Source organism: Sminthopsis crassicaudata, chromosome 2 (genome assembly GCF_048593235.1).
Source record: "Sminthopsis crassicaudata isolate SCR6 chromosome 2, ASM4859323v1, whole genome shotgun sequence".
NCBI classification, from domain to species: domain Eukaryota; kingdom Metazoa; phylum Chordata; class Mammalia; order Dasyuromorphia; family Dasyuridae; genus Sminthopsis; species Sminthopsis crassicaudata.
Window position 1 is genome coordinate 314,055,708 of NC_133618.1, and position 16,075 is coordinate 314,071,782.

The window sequence follows — 16,075 nt, forward strand, 5'->3', positions numbered from 1 at the left end:
GGGGAAGTAAGTACTCAAACAAATTTTACAGGATTGAATATGATTATATTTTTTCTTTGTAATAGCCTGGCATATAATAAGGTATTATTTAAATTTTATAGAAAGAAAAGGGGAATTACTTCATTTAGACTGAGGCAAAGATAGGTGTAGAAGCTAGATTTCTTAATTCCCTATTTACTTCGCTGCTCCCATAGATTTTTCCAGGTGTAAATTTATTAAGGTCACATAGGCTTTAAGTAGCTGCTACCTTATAGATGCTTAAGGATACTGCTATCTTGCAAAGTATTTGTAGAATTTAAGAGCAGGTGTGACTTGGTATGGCTCACACGGATGTTGGTCCTAGACTAAAGGAATAACTAACTTCTAAACCATTATGTATTTCAAATTTCTACCTCTTTCTAGCTTTGGCAGTCCACATGTGCCTTACCCCTTTATGTTAAACAATAGTTGTAGAACTAAGGTTTCTTCCAGTAAAAAAAAAAAAAAAAAAATTATATCTAACCCTGCCATCTGTAAGTATCATGTAGGCAAGTAATAACAATTATCTAGTTAAGAATCTCTCAGACTGAAAGATTGTATGGTATTTACTATTGGTAATTACTATGGTAATATACTATTTCAGATAATAGTAAATAGTAAGAACTTCCAATTGTGAGGTATTCTCTCCCCATGATGATGTTGATGAGGTCTAGATTTTGGGGTTCCTGGTCAGGGAACCAAAATAATAAGGTTAGGGTTCCTGGTGGTCAGGGAGTTAATGAGGTTAGTGATAGGTTCGGGGTTCAGGGAACCAAATGAAGTTTGACTCCCCTAGATCCCCTTAGCATTCAGTGCATGGCAGGGAGTTGTGGGAATCCCCCTTCTGGTGGCGCAGAGGTCCCCTTTACGAACCCATAAAGCTAGACTGGTAAAAGAAGTTTATTATTGGCATTGGAAAGTCAGTCTTTGCTATGCATGAATAGAAAGACTGAATTCTTTGGTGGCAAGGTCCTGTCAGAGAAGTAAAGTTTCTAGCCGAAAAATCTTGATAGAGAGAAACAAAGTCTTGTTAAGGAAATAGGTGAGAAAGATAGGGGGTAATGCTGAAAGAGAATATCATTTCAGTGGGCAGAGGTTGCTGCTATGCCAGGGAGAGAGAAGTTCCCTTGGCATGTTAGGGACTCTGCAAGGACTGAGCCCCAAGTTGGCTCATTTTATAATGGAAGCCTCAGCTAGCAGCTCTTGATGGGGGCTGGAATTTGTACTTTGAGCTGGAATTAGAGAATCTTGAAATTGAAAGAGTGCCTCTAGACTGATCTTTAATTCCATGGGAAGGTTAATCAGTAGAGAGTGTTATCAATGGGGATGGTGCCTATCTCTCCGATAACAAACAGAATAAAGCTGTTTGTCCTGTTTCCCTGGGGCAGGTTTTTTGCAGAGGCAAGGTTAAAGGAGAATCTCTCTTTCCAGGAGCTTCCTAAGTGCTTCACCTCATGGTTCACCCAGAAGTCAGAGAGAAAGAGAAAGAGTTTTGGGGCTCCCCTCATCAATGTCAGATTATATTAGATGATAAGGTAGCCTACAGGGTAACCCATGTCTAACAGCTTTCTGTCTTGAACACCTGCACAAGTCCATTCATGGAAGAGAAGAGCTACTGTCAGCATATCTGAGAAAGACCCATAAGGCATCTACTCTAATATTGCACTGAAAAAAAAACAGACCTAGAAAATTGTGTTTCATACTGCCATATATAAGGATGGGAAGGGACTTCAGTGACCAACTAATCCAATCTTTATCTGAGCACGAATACTAGGCATGTCAGCAGTATTTCTGAAAGTCTTGGTCTAAACACTGGTGGTGAATAATCTGCTCCCCTCCTGAGAAACTGTTGAACAGCTCTAATGGTTTAAAAAAAATTTACTTCCTTATATTAAATTCCACCTGTATCCTATGTTGATCTCCTGAGATCAAGAAAAACTAGTATAGCCTCTCTTACTAGTGACAATTGTTCTAATACACATCTTCTTCAAACATTCCCAGTTCCTCCTATCCTTTTTAGACTATGACTTTCCATTCCCTCACCATTTTCATCTTCCCCTTTTGGATGAGTTCTAGCTTGTCAATCTCTCTCTTAAACAAGATACCCAGAACTTAGTATAACATCCCATTCATGGCTTGACCAGGGCAAAGCACAGCAGGATCATTATCACCCTTAGAATGGAAGCTTCTATTAATGCTGCCTTAAGATTACATTGGCTTTTTTGGCTGCTACATTCCACTGATCACTTCTTTTGAGTTTGTACTTCATTAAAGGAGATCTAGTGCCATGTCTCCTACCTTTTTCTTCAGTATCTACTGGGTTCGCTTAGCTGGACTGACTGGACTCACTGTTCTTGGATCTTCTTGGATCCAGTTTTGGTCATTTAGTCATACAACTAAAAGGAATTCCCAGGGTTGGTCTTGTGTCAATACACCATTCAAACTAATTGTCTATACGGTAATATTCTAAGGGATAATAAAATACTCCAAAATATTTTTCCTCTCCTCCCCCCATCCCCCAAAGCATATATCCACTCTTTGGAAACGCATTTCCTTGGGTCTTGAAAAGTTTTTAACAGTATTCAAATAACACAAAAATACTTCTGAGAGTATTGGGGTCTTTTAGAGGATTACCAGGAGCTAGGTCCTAAGGAAGAGGAATGGAGCCTAGGCCAGTAGGATAGTGTAAAGGAAATTGAATGCTAAGGCAAATCTTTATTATTATTAGGGCTATTTTATTATTTTTAGGATTATTTAAGGATTAATGTTATTAGTTGGTTTTCTTTTGCTAAGTTTTATCATAATAATTACTGATCCAAAGCTTCTTATGATAGTTAATTTAGCCCTAAATCATCCCTTTATTATTCACTTTTGTTGTTTTCAAACCCTCAGAATTGATTATTCCTATGTAATAACTCTTTTCCCTTAAGGACAAAACAAACATTTAATTCTACACCTCCCCTCAGTCCTGGGACCTTTATGCTTCTAGAATGAACATACGATATCAATGCAGAATCACACGTTTGGAACTGGAAGAAATCTTAAAAGTTAACTAGTTTAACTTTCTCATTTCACAAATGAGGAAATTTGAAACAAAGAGATCATGCAATAAATGCCAGGGCAGAAATTTGAATACAGGTACTCAGATTCTAAGTCCATATTGGAGTTATTAAGTCTCCATATTAAATATCATATAGACACAAGGGCCAGAATTGATAATTTAATCAATGATGCATATCTAATTTCAATATACTTGAATAATAGCAGGTAGTCTGCTAGGGCCTGGATCCTACTTTCCAATGATGCAAATTTTCTAAACTACATTTTACATATGCTCATGCAAAACTGGTAGATTCATTAAATGTTAGGGGGCCTTAGAGATCCATATAATCCAGTTCCCTTATTTTATAAATGAGGAAAGTAGAGTCCAAAGAGGCAAAGGAATTCTTGCTTGGGTTTTTAAATGGCTTAATCCATATGGGAGAAGGCTGGAATCTTCATTTATACATGAATTCCAAGCTTATACTTTGATTCCAAGCTTCAAAATGTAAAATTGGTGAATTATAAAAAACAAAAATAAAACAACTGTATATATGGCATCAAACATCAGGAAAGAACAATATTTACTCAAGCTCATCTGAATTATGCAACAAAGGAAGAAGACCACCCATTTGCAGGAAAAATAAAAGCCACAAAGAGCAAGATAATTTGTAGTTCAGAGGGATTGATATAAATTATCTCTCCTTGACCATGGGACAAATCCAGGAGGGGCTAACCCCTGGACACCTGAAGAAGGCCAAGCTGATGTTTTTTTTCACCCGTTATCCAAGCTCCAGCCTCCTGAGAGCCTATTTCCCTGATGTTCAGGTAAAAACAATTCAATTCATTTGCAGGGCTAATGCCAACAATCAATAATTTTGAAAACACTTTACAGGTTTTTACTTAGCTAGGGAGAAGAGAACTAAGCAGTCCTATTACTTTGGATCATGTACTTTAGTTCCCCCAAGTGGTTAGTTATAGAAAACACAATTAAATACAAACCTTAAGACCTTAAGAAGGCTGAGTAGGAAGAGATAAGCTACAAGAGTAGACAAGAATAAGTACAAGTTTTAGCGAGCTTTTAAAAAATTTATTTGAAGGTCTTAAAATCATAGATTATTAAGAGATGGGAGGAATCTTAGTGATCTGGTCCAACCTCCTCATTTCACATTAAGGGAAACTTACTGTAGAGGTCAGGTGACATGTTGGAAAACACATAAATAGCCAGTGCAAGGGTCAAGACTTGGTCTCTGGCCTTGGGGCAGTGCTCTTCCCACTACACACCACTCTAGTTGTAGTAATTTACTTTAACAGCAAAGTTACAAGATCATTAGAGAGCTCTGATCCAGTCAGGGCTACATGCAGGAATTTTATTTAGTAGGTTCACAGATAAAACTTTAACATAGAGAGATGCAGCAGAAGAAGACTCTTTTCATTTTCTATCCAGATGATAAGGGTTGAGTTATCAATCCTAGCGATAATCACAGTTTCCCTTAGGTAACTGTCATAGGGCTGGCTATCCTGATCTTGATTCACCACCAGTCAGAGGGGGATGCAGCAGGCAGGCAGAGGTGTGCTGACTGGAGATAGCTAGAGCTAGTTCACTTAAGAGCCAATTATTAAATTTTCAGTGTGAGCACGTGCATCTTCAATACTGGCAAATGCTATAAATTAGGGCTTGATTTATTGCTTTGATGATTTCTAGACTTAAAAAGGTGGAAATAATGCTGCAACTAAACTTAAGGTATGTCTTGCACAGTTTTTTCTCTCCTCCCTCCCAGAGAGCTGGTTGTAAATCTCTTACTAGAACATCCCTAAAGGAAGGCTTTATAAATGTAGGTTTTTCTCTCCCCAACTGTTTGCAGATTGCTTTTACAACAATCTAGCATACAAAACATCCCTATTGTTTTGGAAGCACCAGATTGACAAGGGATACCAACAAATCCTCAAACTACTTCTTTTCTTCTTTTAATCGGGCATGGGAAGGAAATCCAGTCCAAGTATTCTTCTTATGGACCAAAGCCCTCAAATGCCCCAGTAAATTAAGCCATTAGGTCTAGTATTGCTACTGAAAAGGTTCTAATCAATGAGACACAACATTGAAAAAAGAATGATTGGAAGTAATGTATTTGGTACCATTAGCAATTTATATCTATTTCCTACTTCCAGTGTTTCAAAATGAGCATTGGCTGACCTAACCTATGTATCCATGCATGCCAGCTCTGACAGAGTAAAGTGAAACCCAGATTTGGTCTGTTGGAAATAGGATTTCTGTTTATCAATCATCAAAGAAGAATTTGTTGAATGATCTATGTTCTTGGCCCTGTCTATGATGAAAAGTATTTTAATAGGTGATATGTGAACTCTTTGTCTGAAGCAAAATTTGACTTAGTCATCCTCAAATGCATTCATTTTGCAGCTGCATGTTGCTGACAAGGTCTTTCCTTGAATCTTATCCCTACACACACATATTACCCCCATGTCTTATTCTCTTTTGGATGGGATGGTGGTGTTTGACAGCAGTCATACGGTCTAGCTGTGTGCAGAAGAACTTGGTTCTGCTGATGTATATTTTGCTGCTTCTCTTTCCCAACTGCATACAATGAAGTGTTCACTTTGGGAACTAAAAACCAACAATCAAGTGGAACTCAGAAAGTCAGAGAAGTAATTCTTTCTTAATGGACAATACAACTTTGATTTTGTTCTATTTCTAAATGAAGACTATGGAAAATAACCATGACACAAATAAAATTTTAAAAATGCAAAGCTTTTAAGAGAAGCCAAAAAGCCCCACCATTCTGAACTGGCTGTTGATAATTCTATATTTTAGGGTCTCATGAGAATAGGAGGGAACATTTTAATTTTTTGATCTGTTGATTTTTTTTTTTTCAGTTTAATCGCTGCATTACCTCCCAGCTCATTAAGTGGTTCAGTAATTTTCGTGAGTTTTACTATATCCAGATGGAAAAATTTGCCCGACAAGCTATCTCTGAGGGAATCACAAATCCGAATGTGCTGAAAGTTCCCAGGAACTCAGAACTCTTTCGGACTCTCAACATGCATTATAATAAAGGAAATGACTTTGAGGTAAGATTACCTTGTTTCCCACAAGGTACTATAATCAACATTTGAATTATGATATTGAGAATATGGTACTGCTTTCCTTAAGAGATCAATGGAAGATTACTAAGAATGACCTAGACATAGTTAACCCAGAAATTACCACCACCACAGAGTAGGAATAGAATTGAGTGTAACAAATCTCCATTTCATTGTCCCACTGTATTTAGAAAATATGGGTCTGGGAAGAGAGAAAAATCTACCTTAATGTTAATATTTAGCCAACATTCAAATTTCCAATCTTTTAGGATCTGAAGAAGATATTTTCTGTAGTATACTTCAGTGACAAAGCTGTCAAAACAAGTACACAAATAGTCTATTTGGTTGATGTTTCTGTTACAAAACAACAGACAAATCTCTTAACTGACAATTCATTATAATACAATATGTTGTTTTCTCTGAGCCAGAATAGATTCCATAATGAATTCTCCCCTTTTAAAAATCACACAATCAAGTGATTTGTTCATCCACTCATCTATCCATCAATCAGTATTGGTCACAATTATAAATAGGTAAATGATTACCTCTGGAAAGGGAGATATTGACTTCAGTTGGCAAGGTACTCAATTACAAAAAGATTTTTGGAAAACAGAGAATTGAACTAGACTTTTTTTTGTCTTGAGTATTATCATTGAGGGCTGGAAGGGACTTTAGGGATCATCTCATCTAACCCTTTCATTTTACAGACAAGGAAGCAGTTCCAGAAAAGTAATGTAAATCCCTCAAGATCATATAGAACTATCTGGGGAGCTTTCTATCCTCAATCCTTCATAGATTCTGTAAATTCTGGCTGCTCCTTGATTAAATTAACTTGATTCTTAAAAAAGTTTCATTTGGCTGGCACATGGAACAGCAAAGCTGTTTCATATGCTTACTTGATTTATTCAGGTTTACTTAAAAACAAAACACTAACAATTAATGTGAAAAGTTAATGCCACATCTCTAAACTTCAGTACAACCATTTGACATGCGAGGCCAATGAAGAACAGGGTCACCGAGGCCGGAATTAACAGATGGGGCCTACGCATTAAGGGTGACATCCTAAGAATTTGGGTCCACTTTCTATAGTCTGGCTTGAATCAGATTTCTGGGCTTGCCTTCCACTTGACAATAGGGACCAAAGAATTCTGAGATACTTGAGTTGGCCTTACAAAGAAGGAGTAGGGGGTGGGAAGTGGAGGATTTGGGAGTGCTTAGGTATGAGCAAAAGTATCATTACTTAGAGATATTCATTATGTCAGGTTTATAAGAAAACAATGGGGAAAAAAAGCCATTGTGTATGAACCATAGATTCTTTATGACAGCAAGGTATTATGCTGTAGGTGATTTACAAAAAAGGTAATATAGAATGTTCCTTGTGTGTTCAAGGGAAGATTTTTTTGTTGCCACCATTTAGTCTGAATATATTCTTTGGTGTCTGTTGAAGGGGACCCTGAAGCTTATCCCCATAAAAGTCAGGGAGGATCTCAGTTTCTTGGTGCTTTCTTTAGTAGGCCAGTTATGCCTATCCCAACACTCACCATGGAATGTATAGTATTTAATATGTGTAGTGGACTTGTCATTTGTTCATTTCTTTGCCTCAGCAGGTCCCAGACCAGTTCCTGGAAATTGCCAGCCTGACACTTCAGGAGTTCTTCAATGCTGTCACAGCAGGGAAAGACTCAGACCCCTCCTGGAAGAAACCCATTTATAAAATCATTTCGAAACTGGACAGTGACATTCCTGAGATATTCAAATCTTCCAGCTGTCCACAGGAGTTACTTCAGAATTAAGAGTCTACCAGAGGAAGGGAGTTGTCCTTTTTCAAGGCAAGAAATGAAGAATAATGTGCCAGAAAATTACTGGTCTGGGCTTAACATGCATTTGTATGAAAGTACAAAGAATATAGCTTTACTCATAGGGGAGAACAAAAAATAAAAAGGACTATTACCATTTCTTTGCCAGTATTCTCTTCCCTGAGTCTCAAAAGATATAGTATTATGAAATTACATCAGTTAAATGCAACTGGCTAGCTTCACACATGTTATGTAGGATTACCTTACATGTGGTATTTGGAATTTAGTAAGGATTCCACAGGATTATATCCTGGCTTTCCTTGGCTGGATGCTGAATTTCTATGTTGTCCACAATGGATATATTCAATAAGTATCCCAGCTCTATGGGATACACAGAACACATAATAATAAGTCAGTAGTATCCAGCAATGGCTAAGGACCCAGATGTAGTTTAAGTCCCTAGTTCGTTAGCTGAGGGATCCAGGACACACTTACATAGTGCTTCAAGGTCACCTTGCTGCAGGAAGTGTCACAGACCTTAAATGCACTGCAGTTCACTCACTACTATCAGCTGGAAAATGGCCAATCAGCCAGGGACTATCAAAAGTCTCTAGTTATCCACTGTAGTTGATGCCCAGGGAGGTAGCTTTTGGTGATGACAATTCCCCACAGCAAACAAGGTTTCACCAAAGATCTCAGGAGCTTGGCGGCACTGCATGCTGTGCACTACGGCATTCAGGAGACCACCTCTGCAATAAAGAAGAGAAAACCAGAGCTCAAAGGCTACTGTTAAGGTGCTTGACTAGGTCCACCTGGTGGGAAGTCTAAATCCCACCAGAAGTCACACTAGGGCCTCTCAGCAGTTAGTATATGTTCTGCAAATGGCAATGGAATCCTAACTACTCCACAATTACCCATCCACTGCCCAGCTCTGGCACAGACTGAAGAATTTATGAAATCAACACTGTGACCCACCACAGACTGCTGACTCAGCTAAAGAATGTCCTCTGCAAAGTTAACCTTTTCACGAAGCCATGACATAGGTCTGTCACTCAATTTGAGGTCTAATTCTGTGACTTTACTATTTCCCCTTCTTGTTCCTCACTCCATTTCTTTATGCTGCCATACTTTGTTGTTGCTTCTGACATCATTGCATAGCAGGTGAATGAAAACTTTTGTTGAAGCCAGCTTAAATATTTGATGGTCTCTCAAATATCTAGAACTTAGGCCCTTTTCTCTTAAGTAAAAGTTCAAGTGTAGAATTGTTTTAGTTTAGAAAAAAAAAAAAATTTCCCAAGTGCCATATTAATCCGATTGCATTCAAACTTCCTTTGACTTTCCTTCTATAATACCTTTATAAAAACATGTTAAATTGAAGAGTTTTAAAACAAGCAAAATCTAAGTATTACTCTGAGCATAATTAACCATTCTAAATTATATAAACAGAGCAACTGAGCACAATCTACAGAGAACTTGCATTACAAAGTAGGAAATGATTACAAGTTTACGTCACTATCTCATCTAGAGAAGTCCAGTTTTGAATCTCAAACCTGAAATTCATTAAAGACTAAAACAAAACTACCTCTAGGGCAGTAAACCTTGTCTCTGAGATGATTCAATTAGATGATGTGTACAAATCAAAATTGAAACCATTTTTGTACCCCACAGTCCTTCCAGGAAGTATTCCCTAACCACAAAGCTTAGAAAAGAAGAATGTACAAACATATCTACTAAGCCAACAGAAGAATTCAATTTTATTGCATTTTCCTTTCTGAGGCCATATAACTTTCTCTGTTAGGGAACACTTATTGAGTGTGAGCTGAGCAGGTTATATTCTTCTAGTATCCCAAATACTGCTAATGAACTGTTCATTCTTTCCATTAAGATATAGTAGGCAGCTATTTTCTCCCAAATTAGACATATTTGCATATACATACTCCCCTCAAACATTTTACATTTGTTTATTCCTTCAATGGCATTCCATGGTCTCCCTGGTGCTGTTTTTTCTAATTTAATGCCCAACTATCAGTTAAAAGAAGGCAGTTAAGTGATGGTCCATGCAGAAAAAAATTTATTAGAAGAAATATTTATAAAAACTTGTTTTCTAACAGCACAAATAGCTGCAAATATGACCTATACAATGAGAAACTGATAACCAACTTCTTTGACCCTGAGTTATTAGAACTCTTCACTTTCCATTTGAGAAAGGGCAAAACATAAAATCAGAGATGGCAATGTATATGCTCCCATTAACAAAGTCCCAGAGACCAATTAGATCTTTCTCCATTTAAAAAAATATATTCATGGTTTTCAAGGTTTATGATAGCAAAAATCACAAGAATTTCAGTCTTCTTATTGGATTGTCTTTTGCTGCTCTAATACTTCAAAAATTTGTGATCTACAACTATAGATGTATATCAAGCCCTTTCCATAACTTTAGAGTTGAAAATTTCAATATCCTGCAGGCATTCAGCTGATAAGTCTCTCTAAACTTGGTTAGATTAGTCTTCAGATGACCCAATTTGGCCCTGAGTCCATAGATGAAATCTTTCCAGCTGGGTAGGATCTGCAAAGGTTGGTCCACTATTAGTAGCTGAGAACACCTGATGTAGAAGAATCTTCACATATCATCTAGATTTCAAGGCTAAATGTCTACCTATTTAGGTAAGACGAAACCTTAATGTGTTGAATTTAACATTCAATCATGTTGCTTTTCAGAATTTTGTGTTTAATTGTCTAAAAGAAGCTATTTCAAAACCAACATTCCCAATGATACCAATTTCTGATCTTCAAAACCAGCAGCCTACTGCTGCCTCTTTCACCCCAAAGCCAGACTAGATTAAAAACAGTTGAGATCTACCTTTGACTGATTTTTAAAACTGTGAGTAGATATATAGAATTCATACAATGCAAAGAGCATGAGAAAGACAAGGAGAAAGGTATTTAATAATGAGCACAGGGGGGAGAAGAAGAAAAAAATCCAGCCCTCATAATTAGACTAAAATCAGTAACATATTTCTACTCAGACTGAAGGTAAAGTTATGACACCTGTTAGTCAAAAATGACACAACTGATAATTTCTTCAAGAATTAGCCAAAAGGGGCAGCTAGATAGAGCGCCAGCCCTGAAATCAGGAGGACCTGAGTTCAAATTTGTCAACACTTCCTAGCTGTGTGACCCTGGGCAAGTCACTTAACCCCAATTGCTTCAGCAAAAAACAAAACAAACAAAAAAGAATTAACCAAGAACCTGGGCTAAAATACCTAGGTTTGTGGCAGTATGACATTTGTTGACTAATTCACTTCAAGACAATAGTTAAAAACTGTGTTCTCAATGTGTTTCAAAACACTCTTTAAGAGGAGGGGACCTGATCTTTTGTCTTGGAGAACTGACTGGATATAATGCTGGAGTTAGGCAGACCTTAGCTAAAATGGTAACTCTGTTAATCTGTGTGATGAAGGGCAAGTCACTAAAGCCCATTGAAACACAGCCCTAAGATTTATCAATTAAATCATAGATAGGTTATGATCTGGATTAGTGCAGGAATTCTCATGGTTATCACAGATCCTTAATATAAACTACACATATGGAAATAATGACATCAGTACCAAATATAGTCAAGCACTTAGACATACTATATATACTACTCTGGTCTTTAAAAGAAAATGAAATATGATCCCTGGAGAAATATTTTCAATTTGATAATAATCATGGTCCAAGTTGCAACTGCTTATGAAATCCACAAATCAAAGCCCAGATAGTCATAGGGAAAATGTCAGACAATCTATTTGCCCTTTTGTGGTTTAAAAAAAAAAAGTGATTTATTTTTTAATCTAGTCAATGAAAAGAATTTTAAAATAGGACATTCAAATGATTAGCTAAGATTACAGAATGAGAAAAGATCAGAACTCAAGACTTTGTGATTTAATAGCTAAATCTTATACTGATTACTTTTTTTTTTTTAATTTAAAACCATCTTTCAGGTCATAATTTTAATAAATTTGCCATTCCCTCATTTTATTAGTTCACTTTATTGTCTTCTTCCTAAATATTTTACCTAGTTCTTTCTTATCCCTGCTCAAACAGGTATTATTTCTTATTTTCTAAGAGAGTAGATCTCGATCTCCCCATTTCTTTTATTGTCTTGTAGACTCTAATACCAAATCCTCATACTCTTGAAATCATAGCTTGACTGTGACTAGTATCCAAACTCATCCTTGGCAAAGTATCCTAATCATATGATCTATTTTTCACATACATTTTCATTGATAACACTATTTTCATTTTTTACTTTGCTCACAAATGAATTTTCCTCAACCATTTTATAATTTGGGGTGGGGTGTTTGTGTTTGTGTGTGTGTAAAACTTCCTTAGTCCTAATTTTTTTTTTTTTGCTTTTCCTTCTCAAAAAATACCCTTACCAAAATCCTCTCTTTCAAACTTCAGTGTTCATAGTATATAGCAGTACTCAGGACTTATCATTAGCTAGCACTAGTTTGAATTAGGGCTGGACTCCTATCCCTATATTAAAATATTACCTATTTGTTAAATAATTGAAGTTACTTAAGCAAGCAGAGACACTTTCCTATAGTAAATAGAGTGCTCCATTTGGAATCTGATCTAACCAGGATTCAAACTTGGCTCTGCTATATCTGTGAATCTTCAAGGTCACAATCTCTTTGGGCCCATTTTCTCATCTGCAAAATGATAGGGTCAGACTAGAGAACCTCTAAGATCCCTTCCTCCTAAATATATACTAGGATCCTATTTTAACATACTTTGTAAATCTTTAATAAGTAATAATTTAGTGTCTTTTTAGTAAAATGCTAATGATAAGAGGCAGAAAACTTTAGCTCAAATCAATAGACAAAAGTATTTGTCTGACTTTTTGAGCTGACCACAAAAAGCCTAATTAGTGCTTCCTTGCAGTTTACAGCTAGTTTATCACTTCTAAAATTACTCCACTGGCTGCACAACATACTTTCTGTGGTTGTTTGTACATCCATGTTTTGGGGTAAATTACATTTATTTCATCTCTAGGATTGGTTATCATACTAACAATAGAGTTGAAGTGATTTGGCTCTTTAAAAGGTTGAATCAATATTTTTTTAATTTTAAGCTTTTTGTTACGTTTATAAGGTTCACATTTTCTTCTTTCACTTAAAAGTTGGCTTTAGGATTATTTTCTCCACAGAGTTTAAATTAAAAGAATTATTTTCCTTCTTGAATCCCTTCATTTTTACTGTTATTGTCTTTGGTTTATTCTAAACCCAGCTTTTTAAAGTGACTTGTATTTATATACCCTGACTTCCTCATTCAGGGTATTCACAACTGCATTACATTGAGTATAATTAGTTCTTAAGTAGTAATGAAGATATCAACTGTTTTACTAAGTTCTCCCAATTTTAAATTACAAGAAAAAAGCTATTTGCATCTGGTAGTATTTAATATTTAGTCTTAACATTTTCAATCTGCTTTTGCTCATCATTATCCTGATATTTAAGTATCTTCACACACTGCCCTTCCCTCCCCCAATATCCCCATCCTTTGGCTTCACAAAGGACTACATTTTTTGAGGTTGGTCTTACCAATGCATAAATGACAGAAACTTTTTTATACTGGGGAAAAAGTAAAGCCTTACTTTGCAAAAGCAAAACCATTTGCTTGGTGCCAAGAGGTTTCCAGGTAAGATAACATGTCAAAACTTCCAATAAAACACACAGGTACGAACCTCTTTGCTAGATTGTACTTTATTGGCAACTAGACGTCATTAAGAAGATTTAAGAGCTGGACTTACCATACACCCAGTAGTCTTCTCTGTTAGTTGAAAATGATTCAACTCAACTCTTTATTTCTTTTAATAATGGTCCCATACATTTTAAATCTATAAAACCAAAATATGCTTTCTCTATAACTTTGGTACTTCAGCATGTCAAAATCTTATCTCTGTAGCTTTGGCACGTTAGCAAATATTCTCAATTATATGTTCAAACGTCTTCATTCCTTGCTCATAGTATGCAAATACACATAGATTGTCAGACTACAAATCACACTTTAGAGATAATATTTTGAAAATAAAAACAATTTAAAAATTGCAAGCAAAACATTTGTCATTATTACTAAAAGAAAATCTTAGTGAATGCCTAAGAGTTTTTTCAAATACATTAATGACCATGTTTAAAATGAAAAATTAAATGAGTTTTCTTATACCTACCATGCTAACCAATAACATTCACCACAAAGCATTCAGTGTTAACAACTTAAGTGTTCTGGGGATCCTGCAGGATTTTTAATACTGAAAAAGTAGGTTGACATCTTGATATTTTGCTTGTGTATTTTGTCAAGCAGTTTCATGCAACTGGAGGTTCCCAACGATAAGCTATCAAGGCAGTCCACTAAAAACATTTGTAAGGAAGTTCAGTTTGTAAAGACCTATTTTAGCCACTAATAATTCATGATGTAGCTGAAAAATATTTTGCTACTCCCTTGCCAGTTTTTTTGTGCCCCTACAAAAAGAGCAGTCTTTTACGTAAAAGCAAAGTTGACCAACAATGTAGGCTTCAAAGTTGGTGCAGAGGTTAGTTGAACACATTAAAATACTTGCCTCCTTTTCTGCTACTGGTTCCTGCTGTTCAATTTCTGTGTAGTCAGAAGTTTTGGAGATAAGATGGCTACTGAGGAAAGGTAATATATCCTGGGGGAAGGAGCAAATGAGTCTTCATTGCCATAGATGTATTCTTATTAAAATCCTTAAACCACAAATCACTAATATATAAGAATTGCCTCAACAAGCCATACTTTAAAAACATTTTTTGATGTAATAAATATTGTATTGGGAAAAATGGATAAGGATTGGCTATCAATACAAAGATAAATTACCTCATCAGATAAATGTTTCTCTAAAAAAAAAAAATATATATATATATATATATATATATATATATTTTTTTTTTTTTTTTTTTTTTCATCCCAATTCCATTTTGACTACAAAGCTCTAAAATTATTTTCAGACTTGGGGCACACACACGGTTTGGATAAAATATACATTTAACTGTTGACTTTATATGAACACAAGCCAGCATTTCAGCATGCTGAAGTTATCCCTTGATTGTCAGGCCCTTTTGAAAGATGTATTAATTCTCTCAAGGTTACATTAGTTTTATTTAGTATAAAACTCTGACTTATTTAGTAAGCTGAAGTAATTCCATTTATAATAGGTACCTAGAAATCAGAAAAATAATTGGCCCTCAAAGAATTCAACCAAATAACCCACACTTTATGATTAGAGTTGTAATGAGAAACTTCAAAATCTGCACCACAGATCATGTTTTATTTTTATTTCCTTATTACTTCCTTCAAAGTATTTCAGTTAGAATCATCAAGGGGGTGGGTGAGTTTTATATGGACCTTGTTAATGTGTGTCCTCAGATCAGTGGAAGATGGAAAATGTAGACAGCCTTCTCATCCTATTCAATTTTTGTATTTCAATGAATCCTCTATAAAAGACCTAATTCAATATACTAAAGACCTTCTTGTAATTTTTTTTTACTATTTAACTGGTATCAATTTAGTGCAGTTTTATCCAAATGTTTGCTCTCATTCTTGTCATAAGAGTGATTTTTTCTAGTCAAAAATGACCTCCATTTTGGCTGCATTTTAGTGCCCTTTTCATTTATATTATCATATATACTCTTCTTAATCCTGAACTCATCAATTACTGTCTTCTCATGTCTCAATTCCTCTTAGTCACCAATTTTTAGAAGATAGTAGCAAGACACTATAGAGCACCATAATTTGTCCATCCACTTCTCAATTAATGGGCAGCCACTGCTTCATTTTTTCTCTGAAAAATGTCCTTGGTGGGGCATTTTGTCTTTGAATTACTTGGAATATATGCCACAAACTGAAATCACTGGGTAAAAAAACCAGAAAATTTTAGAGACTTTTCTTGAATTCAAAATCTACAGTATATAATTGTTTTCTCATAGTTTCTCCAATACTGTTTCCCCATCATCTTTGCCAATTTGAAAGATATGAAATCTCAGAGCTGTTTTCATTTGCATTCCTCTTAAAAGTTTTATTTTAATAGTTTTAAAATTGTTTTTATTGAAGTAATTTCTTCT

At 35.7% G+C, this 16,075-nt stretch overlaps 1 protein-coding gene across 2 annotated transcripts in view; it reads right to left on the reverse strand.

The window, feature by feature from the left end:
* Nucleotides 1-7,004: 7,004 nt before the first annotated feature.
* Nucleotides 7,005-16,075, reverse strand: part of YLPM1 (YLP motif containing 1) — a 76,872-nt gene continuing 67,801 nt past the window's right edge. The window contains exons 18-19 of one of the 2 annotated variants that reach the window (XR_012486469.1): nt 8,448-8,701; nt 7,005-7,849 (exon numbers count right to left, since the gene is read on the reverse strand). Coding sequence is in view for 1 of the 2 variants with exons in the window: in XM_074289997.1 (XP_074146098.1) it covers nt 8,648-8,701 (54 nt within the window). In the remaining variant the exon portion in view is untranslated. Of the gene's footprint in view, nt 8,702-16,075 lie in introns of both variants that reach the window. The other variant, XM_074289997.1, reaches the window with a different exon arrangement.